We start from the raw sequence: 23788 nt of genomic DNA, 5'->3' as shown, positions 1-23788 counted from the left end.
AATGATATAACAGGAAGTAAATCAGAAACATTGATATTTGGGGGTGGTGGGAATGCTTTCAAAGAATCCTCAAATACGTCAGGATAAATATTACCCTCACCAGCTAATTGTCACGTAGTACGAAGCTCACTGGCGATGAACTGAGCGAACAGTGGGATTCAGTGCTGTTACCTGTTCAGCACCAAGCTGCAAAAAGCAATACTGGAATTTGAGAAATTGAGTGTGGTGGTTGCTGAGTGACATAAGAAAGCGCTCTGTTGATTAGAAATGTCTACAGATAGTGGCAACAGTGTCTCGTGTAATATGTCCCCACACACACGAGAAAACAGGGACTGCTGCTGCTGCTAAGTCGCCTCAGTCGTGTTCAACTCTTTGCAACCCTGTGGACCATAGCCCTCTGTCCAGGCTCCTCTGTCCATGGGATTCTCCAGGCAAGAATACTGGAGTGGGACACATTGTAGTTGATCATGTATTTTTTGGAGATGGCCAAACCAGCTTCCAAATCTCAGTTCTGCCATTTACTGTGTGACCTTGGGTAAGTGCTTAACCTTTCAGGGCTTCAGTTTCTAATGTGTAAAGGTGAAAAGAAGCCCAAGCTTATCACTCCTTTCCCATTCTGCTCCTCTAGCCTGGCTTCGACCCAGGGACCCACCACAGGGCCACCATCCTGTCGCAGGGCCTGGATTTCTTTCACTGTGGAGCATCTGTTTATTGTACATCACCCTCTGCTAATCACTAAAGTTATCTGCCCAGGAAATATAACACTTAAAATTTTTTTATTTATTATTTTTGGTTGCACTGGATCTTTGTCGCTGCTCATGTGCTCTCTCCAGTTGCAGCAAACAAGGGCTCCTCTTTGTTGTGGTATGTGGACTTCTCGCCATGGTGGCTTTTCTTGTTGTAGAGCATGGGCTCTAGGGCACATGGGCTTCAGTAGTTTCAATTCTCGGGCTCAGCAGCTGCAATTCCCAGGCTCTAGAGCGCAGGCTCAGTAGTTGTGGCACACGGGCTTCGTTGCTCCATGGCATGTGGGATCTTCCCAAATCAAGGATTGAACCCATGTCCCCTGCATTGGGAGGTAGATTCTTACCCACTGTGCCACCAGTGAAGTCCCAATATATTTTATATTTTTATTCATTTCAAAGTAGGCTGCAGAGCCATCAGCACATTTCCACCTAGCTACTTCAGCATGCGTGTACCTGGAGTTAAATATTACCTTACAGTTAAATGTTTTTTTAAAGTAAAATTTGCATGCAATGAATTGCACAGATTTTAAGTGGACCATTCCACAAGTCTGGCTAAAACTTACATTGGTATAACCCACCTCCAATCAAGACAAGAAACATTATTAACACCCAGAAAGTTCCATCATTCCCCTTCTTGGTCAACCCTACAGGCAAAAAGATACTTCACATTATTAGCCCTTGTATGTGTGTGTGTTAGTCATTCAGTTGTGTCCAACTCTTTGTGACCCGGTGGACCAAAGCCCACCAGGCTCCTCTGTCCATGGGATTCTCCAGGCAAGAATACTGGAGTGGGTGCCATTTCCTGACCCAGGTGTAGAGCCTGGGTCTCCTGCATTGCAGGCAGATTCTTTACCACCTTAGTTACTAGGGAAGGCCCTATTCATCCTCAGAGAAATGCAAATTAAAATCACAATGACTTACCACTACACACCAATCAGAAAAGGTAAAATAAGAAATTGCAGTAACACCAAATGCTGGTGAGGATGTGGAGAAAATGGACTGCTCATGAATTGCTGGTGTGAAGGTAAAATGGTAAGGCCACTCTGGAAAAATATAGTAGTTTCTTTACCAAACTAAACATTCACTTACCACAGCACTCAGCAATTGTACTTCTGGGCATTTACCCTGGAGAAATGAAAACTTATGTGCACATAAAAACCTGTATGTACACATATTCATAGCAGCATTACCTGTAGTAGCCCCTGTGATATTGTCATTGATAATTTATATAGGGCTTCTCAGGTGGCTCAGTGGTAAAGAATCTGTAGATTAGTACAGGAGACACAGGAAATGTGGGTTTGATCCCTGGGTTGTGAAGATTCCCCGGAGGAAGAAATGGTGACCCACTCCATTATTCTTGCCTGGAAAATTCCATGGACAGAGGAGCTTGGCAGTCTACAGTCTGTGGGGTCTCAAAGAGTCAGACAGGACTGAGCACTATATATATATATATTTAGATATAGATATTCAGATGACCAAAATATGTTTCTCATATATATGTGGCTTTAGTGCATAGTCCCTGGGTCACAGCTTCTGAAAACCTTGAAACTGCGTAAGCATTGCTAGTGATAAGCATGTCTTTTGTGAATGAAGTGACTTTTAGAAGCACCTAAAGGTGGGGATTTTCAACTTCAGGCTCCTCTCTCCTCCCCAGAAATCAGGGGGTAGAACTGAGAATTACAACTCACTGATCACTTGGTTGGCTCTTCTGGCAACCAGACCCCCTATCTTTAGGTGCTTATAAAAGTCACTTCATTCACAAAAAGACACCTTTATCATTCTCAATGCTTAGACAAAGTAATGTCTCTGCTTAGACAGCATTTTAAAAAACAGAGATATTACTTTGCTGACAAAGGTCCATATAGTCAAAGCTATGATTTTTCCAGTAGTCATATATGGATGTGAGAGTTGGACCATATAGCAGTCTTAGCATCGAAGAATTGATGCTTTTGAATTGTGGTGATAGAGAAGACTCTTGAGAGTCCCTTGGACAGCAAGGAGATCAAACCAATGAATCCTAAAGGAAATCAACCCTGAATATTCATTGGAAGGACTGATGCTGAAGCTAAAGCTCCAATACTTTGACCCCCTGATGAGAAGATCTGACTCACTGGAAAAGACCCTGATGCTGGGAAAGACTGAGAGCAGGAGGAGAAGGGGAAGACAGAGGATGAGATGGTTGGATGGCATCACCGACTCAATGGACATGAGTTTGAACAATCTCCAGGAGCTGGTGAAGGACTGGGAAGCCTGGCGTGCTGCAGTTCATGGGATCACAAAGAGTCAGACATGATTGAGCGCCTGAACAACAGAGATTTGGTCAATCATGACTATGTAATGAAGTCTCCCTAAAAACCCCATTTTCCGAGAGCTTCTACATTGGGTTTCCCTGATAGCTCAGTTGGTAAAGAATCTGCCTGCAATGCAGGACACCCCAGTTTGATGCCTGGGTCAGGAAGATCCTCTGAAGAAAGGATAGGCTACCCACTCCAGTTTTCTTGGGCTTCCCTTATGGCTCAGCTGGTAAAGAATCTGCCTGCAATGTGGGAGACCTAGGTTTGATCCCTGGGTTGGGAAGATCCCCTGGAGAAGGAAAAGGCTACCCACTCCAGTATTCTGGCCTGGAGAATTCCATGGACTTTATAAAAAGAGTCGGGCACAACTGAGGAACTTTCACTTCATTCTACATCATTCACTTCACTCTACATCGGGAAGCTGGGAGGCTTCCAAATGCCTCTGGGCTGGTTCCCAAGCTCCGTGAGGATGAAAGCTTGTTCAGGACCTTGTCCTATGTATCTCTTCATCTAGCTTTTGAATCATATCCTTTAATATACTTTTATAATAGATTGGCAATCTAGTAAGTAAACAGGTTTTATTGAATTCTGTGAGCTGTTCTAGCAAATTAATCAAACTGAAAGAGGGGGTCATGAGGTATATAACCAGTCTGTCAGAAGAACCAGTGACAACCTGGACTTTCAGCTAGAGTCTGAAGTGGAGGGTGGTCTTACATATGGAATGTGATGCTATTTCTGGGTAGTGTTAGAATTGAGTTGAATTCTTGGACACCTTGCTGGCATCTGAAAATTGCCATTTGGTGTAGAAAGCTCACACACACACACACACACACACACAGGAATTTGGTCCAGAAACTGATTTTCAGCCCCAAACTAGAAATAACCAAAATGCCCTTCAGTGGGTTAAACAAACTGGCACATCCATATCAAGGAACATGACTTGGCAGTAAAAAGAACAAACTGCAAGCTACAGATACATACAACACCGTGGGTGGATCTCAGGGAGTTAGGCTAAATGAAAACAAGCCGTTCTGATTCCATTCATTCAGCCCTCGTAAAATAAGAACTATATGAACAGATTAGTGGTTGCCAGGGGTCAGGGAAGTGGGGAGAAAGAGAGAGGTGGCTGTAGCTACGAAAAGCGCATTGAGGGATCCTTAAGTTTGGAAGCATTCAGCATCTAAACTAGACTGTGATTGTGGTCACACGCGTCTGCACGCACGCTAAGTCGCTTCAGTCGTATCCAACTCTGTGTGACCCCGTGGGCTGTAGCCTGCCAGGCTGTTCTCTCCGTAGGATTCTCCAGGCAAGAATACTGGAGAGGGTTGCCATACCTTCTCCAGCACATGCGCGTACAGGTGATAAAATTATATGGAACTAAATACAGACACAGAAATGAGTGCATGCAAAACTGTTGGAGTCTGAATGAGGCTGAAGGACTGTACCAATGCCAGTTTTCTGTTTGTTGTTCTACCAGATATGCCAGATGTTGCCATTGGGGAAACTGGATAAAGGGTATATAGAATCTCTGTATTATGCCTGACATTTGTGTTAAAAAGACATGGGCATTTAAAAAAAAAACAACTTTTTATTTAGTATTGGAGTATAGCCGATTAACAAACAATATTGTGATAGCCTCAGCTGAACAGGGATGGGACTCGGCCACACATGTACATGTATCCATTTTCCCCCAATCTCCCCTCCCAGACATAAGCATTTCTGGAAGCATATACAGAAAAGTGAAAAGTAGGAAAGGGATGACTTCTCTTTTCACAGTCATATTTTCTGGGTGTTTTTGATTTACCACATGCATGTGATACTTTGTTGTTTTTATTACCACTTGTATTTTGGTTCTATAAACAAAGTATCCCTTTTAAGAACTTTACCTAAAAATGTAGCATTTTGGAAGCATAACACTATTTAGTAAGCTTGGAATTTGAATTACAACGCAAGGAAGTGCTTCAGTATTTAATTCTGAGCACTGACCTAATGGCAAATTTTGCATGACAACAGTTGATCAGATGAGGCAAGGAAGAAACTTAAGTATGAAACTGCTTCAATTAGAAGTGTCCCTTTATTGGGGGAAGAAAAAAAATAGGTGCATTTGGAGGCTTTTCCTTTTCTCCCTGTGATGGTTATCACTTACTGTGCTAACAGATCACCAACTCAATGGACATGAGTTTGAGAAGCTGAGTGACAGTGAAAGGCAGGGAAGCCTGGCATGCTGTAGTCCATTGGGTGGCAAAGTCAGACACCATTTAGCTAGAGACTGAACAACAACAGATGCCAGAGAGCTGATAAAACATAATTTCTGGGTGTGCCTATGAGAGTGTTTCCGGAAGAGATTAGCTCACTCAGTGTTGGCTCACATGATTATGGGAGCTGAGAAGCCCCATCCTCTGCCATCTGCAAACTGGAGGCCGAGGAAAGGTGGTAGGGTCAGTTCCAGTCTAAGTTCAAAGGCCTGAGGGTCCAAGTTCAATATCCTATTGATTCCTATTTTTATTCTTTGACAACCCTCACTAATACAATCAATTTTTGTTCTATTTGCCATAAATTCAGACATTGTAATCTAGATCACATGTGAAAGGATTAGTCTAGAAATTGTCTCATTCCTTCAGAGAAGATTAAAATTTGCTATTGGATTAGAAAAATAGGATTCTAGAGCCTTTGAAGGAGGAGTGGCCAGGGCTGCAAAATCTGCCTCTAAAATGAGATTATCCCACATTACACTGAGATAAAATTTAGGATTAAGTTAAGCAATTGATGCTTCCCAGGTGGCTCAGTGGGAAGAAGCTGTCTACAATAAAGAAGCTACAATAGATGTGGGCTTGATCCCTGGATCAGGAAGATCCGCTGGAGGAGGATATGGCAATCCACTCCAGTATTTTTACCAGAGTAATCCCATGGACAGAGGAGCTTGGTGGGCTATAGTCCATGGGGTCGCAGAGTCAGACTCAACTGAGCATTCAGCATTAAGCAACTGATACAAATTTAGAAAACAGTGAGAAGGGTACACAATTGTATACAAATGTGAATCTATAAATTCTTGAAGTTTTTTTTTTTACCGGAATAAACAATTTTCAAAAAAAACTATACAAATAAGGGGGCTTCCCTGGTGGTTTCAGTTCAGTTCAATTCAGTTGCTCAGTCGTGTCTGACTCTCTCCGACCCCATGGACTGCAGCACACCAGGCCTCCCTGTCTATCACCAACTCCCAGAGTTTACTCACACTCAAGTCCATTGGGTCGGTGATATCATCCAACCGTCTCATCCTCTGTCATCCCCTTCTCCTCCTGCCTTCAATCTTTCCCAGCATCAGGGTCTTTTCCAATGAGTCAGTTCTTCGCATCAGGTGGCCAAAGTACTGGAGTTTCAGCTTCAGTATCAGTCCTTCCAATGAATATTCAGGACTGATGGACTGGTTGGATCTCCTTGCAGTCCAAGGGATTCTCAAGAGTCTTCTCCAATATCACAGTTCAAAAGCATCAATTCTTTGGCGCTCAGCTTTCTTTATAGTCCAACTCTCACATCCATACATGACTACTGGAAAAACCATAGACTTGACTAGATGGACCTTTGCTGGCAAAGTAATGTCTCTGCTTTTTAATATGCTGTCTAGGTTGGTCATAACTTGTCTTCCAAGGAGTAAGCATCTTTTAATTTCATGGCTGCAGTCACTATCCCAGGTGGTTTAGTGGTTAGGAATCCACATGCCAATACAAGGGACATGAGTTCAATCCCTGGTCGGGGAAGATCACAAATGCTGTGGAGCAACTAAGCCGGTGTGCCATAACTGCTAGCCAGAGCTCTAGAGCCTGTGAGCCTCAGCTACTGAATCCCACGCATCTAGAGCCCATGCTCTGCAATAAGAGAAGCTGTGGCGATGAGAAGCCTGCACATCCCTGCAAAGAGTGGCCCCCTATTGTAGCAACGAAGGCCCAGCTCAGGCAAAAAATGAATAAATAAATAAATCTTCTAAAAATGTATACAAATGGAAACATTTTGATATATTTTATTCCAGATTAACAGTGCAGATTTATTCCAGATTAATGTCCTCTGTAATATATCTTTACGGAAGATATAATTGAGACCATACTATGCAGTTTCATCATTTTTCCAATCAATATTACATCCTAAGAATTTCCAAAGTTCCTGGAAGTTGCCAAAAATTGTTCACAAATATAATTTTTGATGGCTATGAAACACTACATCCTGGATGTACCATAATTTATTCAAAAATCCTCCTGTTGGACATTTATTTGATACAACAGGCATCTTTATTCACAAAGCTTTGTCTCTATTCACCCTTAACATGTATGAGAACTTCAATATAGTTGAATATATTTAACTGCAATATATGGAAAGTTCCATTAAAAAAAAAATTTTTTTAACTTTTACTCTTTGGCCATGCCCATTCGGCATGTTGCATTTTAGTTCCCCAACCAGGGATTGACCCTGTGTCCCCTGCATTAGAAGTGCAGAGTCTTAACCACTGAACTTCCAGGGAAGTCCCTCTATTTTGTTTTACTTTGCCCTTATGGTTCTCATGTTTTTATTCTGCATTAGTTGCACATTGTCACAGATCTCCTTTGGAGAAACAGAGGGCTTATTTGGGGATATACTTGTGAAATTACTTTACAGGTATACATGGTCAGGATGAGCTGAAGTCCGGAGTGTACTGGATTAATGGAAAAAAGGGGGAGAGGAGGAAGACTGAAAGTGATGGGAGAAAAGAGGGGGACATGGGATAGAAGATGAGAAATATGACCTGAGAAAACAGCAAAGGGAAGAGGCATCTAACCCTGAAAGCCCTCTGAGCCATTGAAGTCCCTTAAAGAAGTCCAGATGCTATTGAAACATAAGCCATCTAATGATCACACAGTGTGCACAGAAAAAGCAGGGGCTTCAATAAATGGGGGGAGTGAGAAAGCTAGAGGTTTGTCAGGGAGGGAACAGGGTTCACAGTGGGCCACGGAGAGCAGCCTGGCCTTTCCTTGGGATCTGCTTTGTGGGTGAGGGGAAGGAACCCCGAGGGGATGAGCAACTTCTTCAGGCCCCAGCAGCTCTGGCCAGTCTCCCAACATGGCCTCTCGCAGCCCCTGCTGGTCAGAGTAGCCGGACCCCATTTAAACATCTGGATGCAAGCTCAGCCACGCTGGGGTTCTTGCCGGCCTCCACTTCCCCTGGGCTTCCAGCCCCAGCCCCTGTCTCAGGCACCATGGCTGGTCAGAAGACAGTGTCCCACCGGTTAGCTGCAGAATCCATCCGGCTTAGCTTTCTTTCCCTGACAGACTTAAGAAGCTTCTGTAGAAGAGAGAGAGGGACTATTTCCTGCTCCCTCCATGTAAGCGCCCCCAAAGTGGGGCAGAGGGCTGGGGGCACACAGGAACTGTTCCTCTCAAACACCCAGAGTGGCCAGGATGCGGCTATAGGAACAAGAACACATGGACACCAGGGAGGACACAGACCCAGAAATAATGATGCCTAACGGCATTAGGTTTATTCTGTGGAGCGCAGAGTCGGAGGCTCTCAGAGGCACTTGTGAGACTAACGGCAGATGGTGTATTGCCCTTCCCGCCCCCCAGCACACCCCAGGGCCAGACAAGAATCTCTATCAGATAGGAAACCAGAGTCCCAGACCCCACAGTGGAGGAGGGGTAAGCGGATGATCTGCTCCTTTATACCAGTCCTCTTGCTTCCTCTGGGCTTCCTTAAAGTCTGGCGTTTACAGCTGGAGGCACAGGGCCCATCCACTTTTCTCCTGGATGGAAGAGATCGCGAGTCAGAGTCTGGCCCCAAAAGCCCCCAGGGGTTCTCTCCAGAAAGAGCTCCTGGGTGCTGGGTACAGAAGGCTTCCTTCCTGCAGAAGAAGGTGGCCCCTCCCCACTCCACCTCAAGCACACCTACCTCTGGTTGAGGTTCCATTATCAGAAGTGACTAGAACATTTTTTTCTTTTTTTCAGTTCTTGAATCCATCCTTCTGGGCAACTGATATAATGCAGGGATGGGGTCAAGGGCAGGTCAGCATGAACCTGTAACTTACCCAGCAGGTACGCCAGCAACTCCATCCGGTCGGAGCCAAAGAGCATGTGGGTTTCATCATCCAGGTGGGTCACAGTGATGGGCAGCCCAAAAGCCTGGAGAAGTTACAGGGCAGGAAGGAGGGTGACGGAGCAGGTGGTTACAGGGCTGCCGTTCAAGGCTGCAAGTCAATCCTGGTCAGAGGTCATAGACACAAAGTAGCCAGAGGTATCTGATGAGAGGTTCCAGGGTTCTAAGGAGAGATTTCTGTCTCCTCTCTCACCATCTAGCTCTCTCCCTCCTTTCCTTGGGCCCAGGGAAAGGAAGGAAGACGATGAGGGTTATCTTGGAGATCTAGGAGGACTCACAGTTGGGGAGTAACTTATGCTCAGGAGTTTAGGGATGTGATCAGGATTCTCTGTCTCAGCACGGGGGTGGGGACAGAATTGCTCACCCCATATTTGCAGGCTGTGTCAGTGGTCTCCTTGAGCTTGTTCTTCACTTGTGGTGTTGAGACCCTTTCTAGAAGTTCCTGGGCTTGTCCCATGGACATGCCAGCCTTCTCTGCAGCCTGAAGGGATGTGGTAGAGAAGACAAGTGTGTCTGCTTTAGTGCAGGTGGGAATCAGGGGAAAATGCTGGTCATTTTATTTTCTGTCCCCACATTATCCTGGCAGCGCTTTTACCTACCCACCAGTGGAGGTCTATCTTTACCAAAAGGGGCTATGTTTTTGCTTTCAAAATCATGAGATTGGTAGAAAGAGCGGGTGGCAAATAGGCATAATTGTAGAAATTTAACACAAGAGGGCATCTTGAAAGGTCAGCTTCCCAACCACTTCATTAACAGATTAGGAAAGACTTCCTTGGTGGTCCAGTGGTTGAGACTCTGTGCTCCCAATGCAGGGGGCCTGGGTTCAATCTCTGGTCAGGGAACCAGAACCCATATGCTGCAAGCAAGAGTTCACATGTCACAACTAAGACCTGGTGTAGCCAAATAAATAAATATTTAAAAAGCCAAAACAAAAGGAGCCTCCAGACCAGAAATGGTACATATTTTGGTCAGTGTTGAAGAGCTTATTAGCAGAACCAAAGCTGGAAATCAAGTCCCCTGACATTAAGCTGGGGGCTCGTGCCTTCCTGCTTCTCAGAATTCCCAAATCTAAGGGCTGGACTCTAATTCTCATAGAATTGCCTGAGGACTCTGGACAGGGCACATGGCTGCAGCCAGCAGTGTCTGGCTTCAAGCGAATGTTAAATGGTTCAGTTTGGGGTTTGTTGGGATCAGTGATTCTCAACTTTGGCTTCATATATTAGAATATCCTGGGGGAGATTTTGAAAATCTCAGTTCAGATGTTATCCTCGAGAACAAATTACATGGGAATTTCCGGGTGGTGATGTCTAGGTGCTCAAGTGATTTTAATACACAGCTAGGGTTGACAGGTATTGCAACCTGAGCCCCTTGACCTGGAGTGGGAAATACAAAGTCAGGAATGACTTGTTGTCTTTGACCCAGTTACATAAGTATATTCTGGCCAAGTGCTCAACAATAGAGAACTGGTTAAGTAAACAGAAGTACACCCACTGAATGGAATGCTATATGGAACCTAACAATTATTCTCTGCAATAGTTTTAAATGACAAGGAAAATGATCATTAAATATTAAGTGAAAAAGCAAGCCAATGCATAGACTTTGCAGGAATGAAAACACAGGAGGATACACTAGGCAAGCTTTACACATTTAATGTTTTTTGTAACGTCATTTTATATATTGCATTTGAATATGCCTCAGCTATCTTCTGTAAACTTAAAGTGAAAGTGAAAGTCACTCAGTCCTGTCTGACACTTTGTGACCCCATGGACTATACAATCTCTGGAATTCTCTAGGCTAGAATACTGGAGTGGGTAGCCTTTCCCTTCTCCAGGGGATCTTCCCAACCCAGGGATCGAGCCCAGGTCTCCTGCATTGGAGATGGTTTGTTTGCCAGCTGAGCCACAAGGGAAACCCTTGTGGCTTAAGGGGGAAAAATCTTAAGGGGAAAAAATGTGGTGTTGAATTTCCTGATTTAATCCTGAAGAAAAACTTCTATATCTAAATATGGCTGGCACACATTTTGACATTTGGAGCTACTTCCACTTTTCTCACTCGGACTTCCCGAATACTTCTGGATTGAGTCAGTTATCTCTCTTTGTCTTTTCAAAGCCTGCTTTTTATCTCTTGGATGTGACAGTGAGGTTTGTGTTGCAGTTTTTAGGGCCAAGACTTGCCAGTACTTCAAGTCTCCCCATCTGCAGGTCCCCACATGTACCACCTCTCTCCCACTGACTTCTTTCATCAAAATCATGTTTCCTTTTTAACCCATGATACATTCTTTCAAGAGTCTTCTTAGTTCCAACCATTTAGTAATTTGGCCTCAAACATCCTTTCTCCCCCGGTAATTATGACCACTTCCACCCAATAATAAATGATGTCCTCTCTACTCCCAGAGGTCAGCTGTCCTCAGATTCCCCAGGAGAGGAGTGGGAACACTCACGGCCAGGATGCTCGGGGACTCCGTGATGTCTTCGTCCTGAAAAGAGGAGGACAGTCAATACGAGGGGTGGGGGGGTGGGGTGGTGGTGGCATGGTGAGGGGTGAGATGGAGGCCAGTGAACCAGGTCAGTGAACAAGGAGGAGGGCTGGACCTGGACTCGAGACCTAGGGGAGGGTCACAGGTCATCCATGGTCTCCCAAAAGTGGGTGCCCGGGACCCAGCCCTCACCCGTGACCAGACACGCATCCACAGTTCTCTGGACACTTTCTCCAGCATCTCCGGGTGCTCCATCTTCACCGCAGTGAGGAAGCGCATGGCTGTCAAACTTCCTGTGGGGCAGAGGTGCTCAGAGGGGGCTCCTCTAGCTTGTTTCCCATGAAGACCAGGTTTTTCCTCCTTCTCATCTCCCCCCAGCCCCCCACCCGCCAGTGCTCCATGGCCCTCAGCCTCCCATTCGCGTTTCTGATCACTAATCCATCCTGCTTTCCCTCTGCTTCTAGTTCCACAACTTTCTGTGTTATCAGCTGTGATGCTGAGCTTTCCCAAAGCTTCCTTCACTTAATGGAATCACAGGAACCCCTCCTTTCTGGCCCTGCAATCTCCATACCCACCGCTGAAACCTTATCCTCCATCCATTTCCCACTCTCTTCACCTTTCTTAAGGATCACAGAGAAGAAATCCTTGGGGAAGTGGAGGGGAACCTGGAGATGCTGGCTCAAGAGCCTAATGTCACTTCTCAAGTACAGGGCTTTGCGGGGAAGCATAGCTGGCGGCTGGTTTCCTGCAAGTGGAAAGTTGGACTTACTGATGAGAGATCACTTGAGGATCCCAGGCGGGGGATGCACCTACCTGGGTTTCAGGCAGTGGGCATGTTGGCTGCTGCCGCCAATAAGGGGACCCAGTGGAGGGGCTGCTCCCCTGGTTGGTTGAAATTAGTCTTCCCTCAAATCCCCGCCAAAAACGCCACTGCCTTCCTACCGCTGTCTCTCATGATTCCTGCAATTAACGTGGGCTGCAGCTGCAGGCTGACGTTCCAGATATTCTTATATCTGCACAGCACCTGCAGGAGGGGCGGGGAGGGAGAGTGAAGACGGCTGAGGGAGAGAAGGGTGTTTCATGGCACTGACCAGCCAGTCTATGGGTGCGGAGAAAGGGTTAGAAGGACACCCTAAATTTGGCTTGAAAGGGCAAAACTTTCCCAATTTCCTAATTATCGATTCCAGGATCTCTGCTCCTGTGGACAGTTTTTATCTGTTCTGCACCCCACTCCCCCAAACTGACATCGGAGGGCTTATATTCTGGATTCTTTGGAGTTGATTATCTTCCAAGTCAGTGTGGGAAACCCCGGCCTTAAGACATAAAGGTTCGACCTGGAGCCAGCGATCATATCCCGTTTATCAACAATGTGACCTTCAGTCCTGGCTCTCTACCCTCTTGCTCTAAACCGCGTAGGGGACTGCCAGCAAATTCACGAGACCGAGGTCCCCGCCCTCTTTGCTGATCCCTCCCTCTGCCTCCGTCTCCCCAAGCCCCGGGCGAAGCTGCTCCCCCGGCGTCACCTCGAAGGCCAGCCAGGAGTAGGGGGACAGGACGTCGTAGAACAGCTCGAGCGTTCGCGGCCCGGGCCCCATGCTGCAGACGCGGGATCGCGAAGCAGGTTCGGCCCCCGGAAGCCCGGGGCGCAAGCGTGCTTCCTTTGGAGCGCTGCGGCCCCGCCCCCGCTCTCCGCCTCCCCGGAGGACCGCCCCCTACCCGCCCCAGCCGCGCCTCCTCCCGCGGGAACCCGGGCCCAGGACAGAGTCCAGTGGCCGGTTGGCGTGTGCGGGGCTTCTCCGAGGTCACCCGCGGGGGCCGCGGGCGAGGGGGTCCCCTGGGGAATTCGCAGGTGTGCTCACCCGCTCTGCTCGGGGGGATGGGGGGCGTCACTACCCTACCCTGGGAGGAGTGTGGGGCAAAGGGGCGAGGTTTGAGATCTGGCCTCTACACGTAGCTGTGCACCTCTGGCAATCCTGTTGACCTCTCTGAACCAGAGAAGGCTTGTTACTGACCGGAGTTCTTGGCCTCCTTCGAACTGCTGCGTGGGGTCGTGTCGGATTCTTTGTGACCCCATGGACTGTAGCCAACCAGGCTTCTCTGTCCGTGGGATTTCCCAGGCAAGAATATTGAAGTGGGTTGCCATTTCCTACTCCAGGGGATCTTCCCCGCCCAAGGGATGGAGCCGCCTCTTTGGTCTCCTGGGGTGGCAGGCGGGTTCTTGACCACTGGTCCTTCTTATGCAATAGAAATGAGTCAGAGGCCTGATAAAAAATACAGGGAAGGCGTTATTGGGTCTCCTGCTGGTGGGGTGCGGTGAGAGGGTGTTCCAGAACAAACCGTAGGTTCTGTTGCTCACTCCCCTAGTGTGCCCCCTCCAACACACACAGGATGCTTTCTCTTAATATGGGGTGAAGTAGGTATGTATCCAGGGGTCAGGGCGGAGGGGTAGCTTAGGTGGTGGTGTGTGCAGGGGCCATGCTCTGTACCCGGCTCTTGGTTCCAAACCCCAGCTTTTGGTCCAGGCCCATTAGAAGTGGCAGTTGGGTTTTTTTGGTCTCTTTGTATCTTTTGTCCAGAGTTTGCCCTGTGCATACATGCAGTTATGTTTAGTCCCATATAGTTTCTTTGTATTTTGGTCCAGGAGAGGTGTGTCTAGGTGCAAGCATTGCAGCACTTCAGTAAACTATTCCAGGTCCCAGCCTGTCTCATCCTCGTCTCTGGTAAAAAGAGAACACTTAATACAATTACATAAAATTTAAAAAAAAATCTGGCAAAATCCAGCCAGTCAAAAAAATGACTGGGAAAAATATTTGGGTTCGTTTTGCAGTCAAAAAACTAGTTATCGTAGTGTTGAAAGAGTTGAAAAAAAATCAATGAAGTAAAAGAACATAAGTTCATGGGAAAACAGGCAAATCATATGAACAGAGCTTTCACAGAAATGGACAAATAGATGGCTCTGAAACACAAACCTGCTTGTCTACGTGAAAATTCCAAGTTAAAATTACACTAGGCTATTTTTCATCTATCAAGTTGGCAGTGATCAAAAAGGTTTATGACTCAGGGTGTTGGCAAGGATCTGTGGAGAAGCATTGTCCTATGTAAGTGGTGGGAGTGTAAGTCAGTTCAGCAGTACCTTTCTGTTTTAAACATGCACACAGCCTTTGACCTAGTAGTTCCCTTTTTAAGAATTTATACTATAAACATGTTTACTTACATGCAGTGTGATGAGCTGTGAAGTTATTTATTACAGCATTGTTTGTAGTAACAAAAGATTGGAAAGCTACCTAAATGTTCATCCATACCGGGCTAATTCAATAAAGCAATATTTATATTTTCAACTGTAAAAGAATTTGGAAACTCTTTGTGTGTTAATATTGGAAGATATCCTATATATTAAAAAGTGAAAAACAAGGTGTAAAACAGAGCAAATAATTTATCTTTTTTTGAAAGGTTTTAATAGTCTCTAGGTATGTGACTATACCACACACACATATATGCTCATTGATACTGACAGAAAAAAACACGATAAAACCAGTTGCTTTTCAGGAGGGAAGCTAGGTGCCTGGGAACAGGTCAAGGGGAGAGTTTTTGTTGTATCTAATGTAGAGTTTTTGTTGTAGCTAATGTTTAACACTTTTTGATTTTTGACCCGTGTGAGTGTATTATTTACCCACAAAGGAAGACAATCAGGAAAGAGGGACAGAGAGATGGAGTCAGGAAGAAAAATTTAAAAAGGAAGGAATTTGCCTTTAAGAACTTGTACTGGCAGGGAGATTTATTTATATGATTTATGAAGATTTGTATATTTTACTTTGATTTAAGGAAAATGTCAATTATGAAGGCCGTTGTATTTGCCAAGATGCAACAGAGTATTTACATCACCGGTTCTCAGTGCCTGACATTTTCCTAAGGATTTGCCAAGGGTGATGTGAAATTCTGTGTGCTAACTTCCACACATAAGAAACCACATCCAAATGCAAGAGACTCAAGTTGACATTATTGTGGTTCTAATCTTGGGTATGCTGTGCTATATTAAAAGAAGTAAATCTTGGCAAACTGGGTATTTTCAACATGATTTAAAAACAAATTTAGTTGGAGCATTTTGCAGGTCATCAGGACAAACCAGTGTGACAACATCGTAGCTGAGAACACCTAATATATACTGTCATTATCCCTTTGTAAGTAAGATCCCTGGAGGAGGAAATGGCAACCCACTCCAGTATTCTTGCCTGGAGAATCCCATGGACAGAGGAGCCTAGTGGGCTACAGTCCATAAGGTGGCAAAGAGTTGGACATGCCTGAAGCAACTTAACCCACACATACCTTCATAAAATACATACGTTCTGGACATGGGTAAAAGCAAAAACCAGTGGAAAAACTGAAAATATCTGTAGTAGAGATTATACATACTTTTCTTAATTTCTCAGAGTCCCTCTCAGGCTTTGACCATTTCTTTCTTCCCCCCTCTTTCTAGAACAGCTTTATATTGAGGTATAACTGACATATGATAAACTGTACATGTGTGTGTGTGCATGCTAAGTTGCTTCAGTTGTGTCCGACTCTTTGAGACCCTGTGGGCTGTAGCCCACCAGGCTCCTCTGTCCATGGATTCTCCAGGCAAGAATACTGGAGTGGGTTGCTATGCCCTCCTCCAGGGGATCTTCCCGACCCAGGGATCGAACCCGAATCTCTTATGTCTCCTGCATTGGCAGGCGGGTTCTTTACCACTAGCGCCACCTGGGAAGCCCCAAACTGCACATATTTCAAGTATAATCTTTGACGAGCTTTGACATATACATGTACCTGTGAAACCATCACCATCGAGAGTGAATGCACCTGTCACCCCCAGAGTGCCTCATGTCTCTTGGCAATACCACCTCCCTCAATCCTGAAATAACCAGTGACGACTTTCTGTCACTAGAGGTTATGCATGAATTTTTCTGTCCCTGTTGGATTAGATTTTTTAAAAATATATATTAAAAATCTTCATGTTTCAAAATAAGTTTTAGAAGCCAGAGTCATTGTTTCCAGGTGTCCCAGTTGGAAAGTTGACTCTTGGAGATTAGAAAGGAGGAACTTCACTGGGGATAGACTTTATGATTGTCCCCTTTGGAAAGGAAGGGATGAGAGGGGGAGGAGAGAAAGACCCTGGGCGGTGATGCTGAACAAAGTCCCAGCCAACCCCCAAGGAATTCTGAAGGTAGGATGGTCCTTCAGAGTAGCTCTTTACTTGCCATCTCCCGCCCACCCCCGCCCCCCAACCCTGCAATAAAGCTGTCATAGGGTGTGAGCTGCCCTCAGAAGAGGGCTTGACCTTGACTGAGGTATAGCTGTCTGCTGGCAATGCCCCATGAGCTGGGGGGCAGTCATGCCTGAAAGGGAATCTGTGCAGAGCATCACAGGGCCTCTGATATAATAGTTGTGATATTTCTCCCATCCCAGGGACTTCTTTAAAAATATCATTACTAGTGCTTGCTTCGGCAGCACATATACTAAAATTGGAACGATACAGAGAAGATTAGCCTGGCCCCTGCGCAAGGATGACATGCAAATTCGTGAAGCGTTCCATATTTTTATTCATGTCAATGTATGGCAAAAACCACTGCAATATTGTAAAATAATTAGCCTCCAACTAATAAAAATAAATGAAAAAAAAAGAAAGAAAAAAAATCATTACTAGAGAGACCAATTTCAAATTGTTCAAGGGGAAAGGGTGTGGAAATACTTCTAGAGATTTTTCTCAGAATTTGAGAGGACAATCCTTAAATTCAAGTCTAAAGAATGATTCGTTGGTTCATCGATTCACACTTCCCAGTAGTGCAGAATTTCTCAACCTCAGCACTACTGACATTTTGGATCAGATGATTCTTACTGTGTGTGTGTGGGAGGGGGGTGGGGATGTGGGGGTTTGAGGAGTGGGGGGCTGGGGGGCTGGGGGCGGCTTCTCATACACTATCAGATGTTTAGTAACATCCCTGACCTTTACCCACTGGATGCCCATAGCATGTTCCAACTCCAGTTGTGACAAAGATATGCCCAGTGAGAGAAAACAGATGCAAAGGACTCCATCTCATGTGATTTCATTTATATGAAGTTGTCAGAGAAGGTAGAGAACAGAGCAGTGGTTTCTCCTGGAGGCTGCGAGTAAAGTGGGAACTGTCTGAAAACTGGGGAACTTTCTGAGGTCATACACTCACTAGATGTCTCCTGAGGGGTTTGAATCACCCCATTGAGTGGATACACCACATTCTGTTTATCCATTCACCATTTCATGGGCATTTGGAATATTTGCAGTTGCTGGCCATTGCAAACAATGCTGCCAGGAATATTTACATACATGTTTTAGTATGAGGAAGCTTTTCTTTCTTGTGGGTACATACCTGGCAGTGAAATAATTGGGTCTAACAACCAGTTTATGTTCAGCTCTTTGAGAAACTGACAAACTGTCCTCTAAGATGGCTGTTCAGGTAGGTACTGATATCACCACGGTTCCTGTTTTATTGATGGGGAAACTGAGGCACGGAGCGATTCAGGAACTTGCATAAGGTCGTAAAGCTTATAAAGTGGTGGAGGTGGCAGTTGAACCTGTGGAAATTGGAGCTATGATTTCTAAACCCTCCAGTGGTTGAGTGCCTTTCTTGGATCCAGAACCAGCTCCTTAGGACAAAATAACATTCTAGCTACTGACCGCTGTGGACTTGACACTAACCTGTGGTGGCTGCGTCCAGGGTTGGAAGTTATTCTCAAAGAGGGCACCTGGTCACCTTTCCCCGACCAGATCTCAGTTTCAAAACTGCTGGAGAACTTGTTACTCAGCTCTGTCCGTGGGAACTATGCCTGAAAGAATGCCTGTGATGTCCTTTTCCTTCTTTACTTCCAAGGTCATTCCCTAAGTACATTTCAGGCAACTCAAGTATTTTTATCTTTGTGTTCCTTCCATGAGAAAAATGAACAAACCTAGTGAGTATTATGCAACTGGGATTTCTAAACTCTACTGTGGTCAAGTCCCTTTCTTGGACCCAGAACCACCTCCTTAAAATAACATTCTGGCTTCTGATTCGACACGTGTGCCTGGTGGATTTTTATCTTTAATGCAGCCTGGGGTAGCCGACAGTGCACAAGTCAATGGTGGCACATGTTTGCCGGCTGGCAGCCACTCAGGGCTTCCCTCATAGCTCAGTTTGTAAGGAATCCGCCTGCAATGCAGGAGACCCTGGTTCAATTCCTGGGTTGGGGAGATCTGCTGGAGAACGGATAGGCTACCCATTCCAGTTTTCTTGGGCTTCCCTTGTGGCTCAGCTGGTAAAGAATACGCCTGCAATGTGGGTGACCTGGGTTCGATCCCTGGGTTGGGAAGATCCCCGGGAGAAGGGAAAGGCTACCCACTCCAGTATTCTGGCCTGGAGAATTCCATGGACTGTATGTCCATGAGGTCACAAAGAGTAGGATATGACTGAGCGACTTTCACTTTCACTGCCCAATTGCTCAAAAGACCCTTTGCATCTGCCTGGTTATTCCTCCTGATTTTAAAGGCCTGCACAGTCTTCACTCCCTTCTGGTTTAATACCAATGTCTGCTCTGTTCCTTTGCTAAGAATTGCAAAAGAGTACCACACACTCAAAACAAACCAGTGAGGAAATGTATTTTCAGGCTTTTAGGTTAATGTATGCATACTTGACAGTACGCAATTTGGGGAATTGTTCTTAAAGAGACTTTTTTTTAAAAAAAATCTGAATCTAGAGGCTTGAGGGATCCTTTTCCCCCAACCAGAGACTGGAACCACACCCCCAACAGTGAAAGCTCAGAGTCCTACCTCTATAAACCGTGCTGTGAGGAACATCCTCATCTCTGTCCCCCTGAATTTGTGCTACAGTTTCTCTTGGGAATGTCCCCAGGAGTGTGACTCTGAGCCAAAGCACATGTGAGTCTTTTATTTCACCAAGTCCTGACAGATTGCTCTCCAGGGTGACGGCACAGCCCCACACTCCAGCTGGCGGCGCCAAGCTTTCCTCTCTCCACTTCCGCGCCAACATTTGGTGATTTGGGGCCATTCTGATGAATGCAGGATAGTATATTATTGTTGGACATTTGTGGTTATAAATGAGAGTGAGGACCTCTCCTGATATCCACTTGAGTTTCCTCTGCCTCTGTGTGTGTATGTGTGTGTGTGTGTGTGTGTGTGTGTGTACCCTAGCTTTCCTTGTATAGTCTAACTAGTGGTCTGTTATGTTGTGAACGTCTTCTTGACAATCATCTGTGCTTCTCATTGACTGGAACTCCAACCAATTTTTGAGCTTTTGGCCCACCCTTTGGTCGCAAAATTATTCTATATTTTCTTCTGTGATTTTGTAATTTTACCTTGCATATTTAGGTCTTTTATCCATTTGGATACCTTTGTATAAAGTAAGAGGAAGGAAGCCAACCTTATTTTCTTCCAGTGAGCCTCATCTGCAGTATCATTTAATGAATGATCTATCCTTTGCCCACTTATAGGTGGTTCACATTTTATCATATCTTAAGTTCCTGTGGATAAACTAGTCCATTTTCATGCTCATTTTCCTGTTTTATTAGTGTGACTATAACTTAGCAGTATGTCTTCATATCTGGGAGAGGTTAGTATGCCTTACTGTCTACTGCTCAGACCCTCAGTCACGTCTGACTCTTTGTGACCCTATAGACTGTAGCCCACCAAGCTCCTCTGTCCATGGGATTCTCCAGGCAAGAACACTGGAGTAGGTTGCCATTTCCTCCCCCAGGGGATCTTTCTGACCCAGAGATTGAAACTGTGTCTCTTACGTCTCCTGCTTTGGCAGGTGGATTCTTTTTTTTTTTATTTTTTTTTTATTTTTTCAGTGGGTTTTGTCATACATTGACACGAACCAGCAATAGATTTACAAGTATTCCCCATCCCGATCCCCCCTCCCACCCCCCTCTCCACCCGACTCCTCTGGGTCTTCTTAGTGCACCAGGCCCGAGCACTTGTCTCATGCATCCCAGGCAGGTGGATTCTTTACCACCAGTGCCACCATAGATGCTTTTATTCGTCTTTGTAAGTTTTTAAAGTAAGTTGTTGGGTTCATGAAAAATTGATATTTTACTTCTACAAAGATTTAGTAAATTTGTAATAGGTAGATTCCTTTCTATATGGTTCTTATTCACCTTATATTGTTACTGCTTGCCATAGTATCTCACATATACAGTAGCTCAGTAAATATTTATAGACGTGAACTATTGTTCAAGTGATTTAGGTCAGTCTCCTTTCTGGGAGATCATTTCAGGGAATCGAGTGATGTGATAAATGGAGTCACATTTGAAGCCATCTTGTCTTCTTTTGAGCGAGAGGAGAGAGGCAAGGAAAGCAAGTATCAGGGGGCTGACCCTTCTCTAACAGGAACTACTGTGACTTTGGTTTTATTTCTTATAAGATTGAAAATAACTTCTTCCTGGAGTTTTACAGATGGCTGCACTCAAGGATCACTAACTGGGTTCCTAATGGATTTTCAAAGGAAAATATGAAGCTTAAACTGGGAGATGAAAGGGGGGGAAATGTCAGTTCTCTCCTATGATTGAATTAAAGACTTCTTGCATGTGTGTGTGTGTGTGCATGTGTTAGTTGCTTAGTCTTGTCCGACTCTGCAACCCCATAGACTGTAGCCCACCACGCCCCTCTGTCCATGGGATTCTCCAGGCAGGAACACTGGAATAGGTTGCCATTTCCTTCTCGGAAAGGAACTATAGACTTCTTGCGTGTTGAATAGCAAATAACTCTGCAGAAAGGGTTTGTGCTGCAGAAATGAGGAGGGTGCCACCTAGTGGCGGTAAGTCTATATAACACCATTTGATTTTCGGTCCCGAACAATAACATGAAACGCGCGATACAGTGGCTAAGGTATGCAAGGCACTATTCTAAGAATTTTGCACGTTACAACAGTAACCCCATGAGACAGAGATGTTTATTACCTCTAGTTTAAAGATGAGGAAATCGAGCCTCCCAGGAGTTAAGCAACTTGCCCAAGGTCACAGAACTAGTACCGTGTTGAAATCTACAGAGCTAGTACTGTGTTGAAATCTGGGTTGTGTAGCTCTGGAATCATTAAGTTCAATATTTCTTCTATTTTGCCTGGGAAGACAGAGTATGCAGTTGTAGTTCATTCCCACAGCAAGAGGGCATGGATGGTGTGCATCTCCTCTCCCCACTTCCGGTCCAGTGACATCTCCTTGTTAGTTCAAATTCCATCATTGTGGTTGAATTTACACAATGGAAATAAAACAATTCTGCACATAGGGATTTCTTTTCTTTGTCTCCTGTCTTCCCTCTTTCCCTTCCTCCTAATATCCCTTCCTTCCTTCCTCCCTTTCTTCTCCAGAGAACAACTTTGCCACAGACCTTCGGTGAGAATGTCTGAGAATTCAGAAATACAGCCCTAAGCTTTCTTTAGGAAAGCTGGAAAAGAGATTTGGAAAGTCACTAAAACCTAGTTTTGAGAGAAAAAAATGAACAAAAGGATCTTGAGATTTTCCTTCTTAATTTTTTTTATATGAGAACAAAAACAGGTAGTTTAGGACTAATGTAGAATTCCTTAAAATAAAGAATAATGTGAAATTACCAAACTGTTTTATGAGAAAACAGAACAGCTGCAGGGTCTGTGTTGCTGAGCACTCATTACAAATGGCCAAAGAGACAAAGGAATCAGGAAAAATAAGCAGAACCATTTTTAGAGGGACTTGAGCTAACTTTGGGCTTCCCAGGTGGCTCAGTGGGTAAAGAATACACCTGCAATGCGGGAGACACAGGTGTGATCCCTGGATAGGGAAGACCCCCTGGAGCAGGGCATGGCAATCCACTTTAGTGTTCTTGCCTGGAGAGTCCCACGGACAGAGGAGCCTGGTGAGTAACAGTCCATAGGGTCAAAAGGAATCGAACATGACCGAGGCAACTGAGCAAGTTAAGTGCAGCAGAGCCTACATACCATTGTTGACATTGGCAAAGGAGAACTGGAAGAGCCGTAATTCACAGGACAAACAGACAAATGGCAATTTGAAGGCAATCAAAACACAGACTGAGAATGCCCGTGGCATTTAGGGGAAACGACACAAAGTTGCTGCCATTGCCTGCTTTAGATCCCACAGAATCTTTTGGGTTAAGGCTACTGGAAATATTTGAGTCATAGAATAACCCTACTCAAATACTTTCAATAGACAGTACTGGTAAAATGTTGGTAGTACTTGAGGTTGTGAAACACAGAGGATCTTTGTATTGTTTCTCCTCTTTTCCATATGTTGGAAATTTTCCATAATTGAAGTTTAACAAGAGAACCAAGGCTTTAGGCCCTGTAGATGGTTATACTCTGTAGACTGAAAAAAAAAAAAAAAAAAAGCAGCAAGATCTGTCAGAAAAGGACGGCCTGAGATGCATATGCCAGTCGGAAGATCTATCATAACAGGAGGCTTTTCATCAGGTGCGTGTGTGAAGTTCAAGTGTGTGTACATGTGCTTGTAAAGGAGTGGAGCAGGAGAAAATATCATGACTGCAGTTTCTATATTCAGAAAGCTGAATATAGCCTCGGTCATTTGGGTGGTGCTAAGGTGACCAGTGGCTCCGGTTTGCCCAGACTCCAAGGTTTTTCTGAGATATGGGAATTTCAGCTTTGAAACCTGCCTGGTTGGTTAGTGATGGTGGCAGATGAAGTGCAGAAATGGTGATGAGTTCTATGTTTGAAGGGCGATTGATGGATAAGGAAACAGGAGAAAAACCAGGCAGCTGAACAGATCTGAAGTCGAGGATGGAGAATTTTAAAAGAGGTGGTGGTCACAAAGCCCTGTGCCATGGGGGACCCAAGAGGAAGGAGACTCAGGCCATAGGGTTTGACTTTGTGGAATGACCTCTTCAGATCAGGAGTTGCCAGACACTTTCTTCAGCTACTACTTAGCCTTTGAAATAAAAAACAAAACAAAAATTTCTGCCATCAGGTACAATGAATACAATCAGTGCCAAAACATTAAACTGTATTAGTGGTTTTCAATATTAAGATACAGATACGAAAATTAGTTAAATAGTTCATGCTAAGATAAACTGCAGAGGCAAAAGTATTACTAACAATTTGATTAGTTCACCCAAAGGTTAAAACTATAGCTTGCAGTATTTGGAGATATTTGAT

At 44.9% G+C, this 23788-nt stretch overlaps 1 protein-coding gene and 1 non-coding gene across 2 annotated transcripts; one reads left to right on the top strand and one right to left on the bottom strand.

Moving 5' to 3' along the window:
• Nucleotides 1-8518: 8518 nt before the first annotated feature.
• GSTK1 (glutathione S-transferase kappa 1) lies at nucleotides 8519-13497 on the bottom strand. The gene is made up of 8 exons (XM_043463927.1): nucleotides 13154-13497; nucleotides 12573-12654; nucleotides 12247-12375; nucleotides 11823-11923; nucleotides 11595-11630; nucleotides 9519-9635; nucleotides 9087-9180; nucleotides 8519-8804 (listed from the first exon to the last, which is right to left on the bottom strand). Exons 1-8 carry the CDS (start codon nucleotides 13223-13225, stop codon nucleotides 8755-8757), a joined length of 681 nt encoding a protein of 226 aa, XP_043319862.1. The 5' UTR covers nucleotides 13226-13497; the 3' UTR covers nucleotides 8519-8754.
• Nucleotides 13498-17098: 3601 nt separating this feature from the next.
• On the top strand, nucleotides 17099-17205 carry LOC122438962. Its single transcript, XR_006268707.1, has one exon. It is a non-coding gene; the product is annotated as a U6 spliceosomal RNA (small nuclear RNA).
• Nucleotides 17206-23788: the final 6583 nt, after the last annotated feature.

The sequence above is a fragment of the Cervus canadensis genome, chromosome 3, assembly GCF_019320065.1.
Source record: "Cervus canadensis isolate Bull #8, Minnesota chromosome 3, ASM1932006v1, whole genome shotgun sequence".
Taxonomy (NCBI): Eukaryota; Metazoa; Chordata; class Mammalia; order Artiodactyla; family Cervidae; genus Cervus; species Cervus canadensis.
This window is presented reverse-complemented; position numbering and strand designations above follow the sequence as displayed.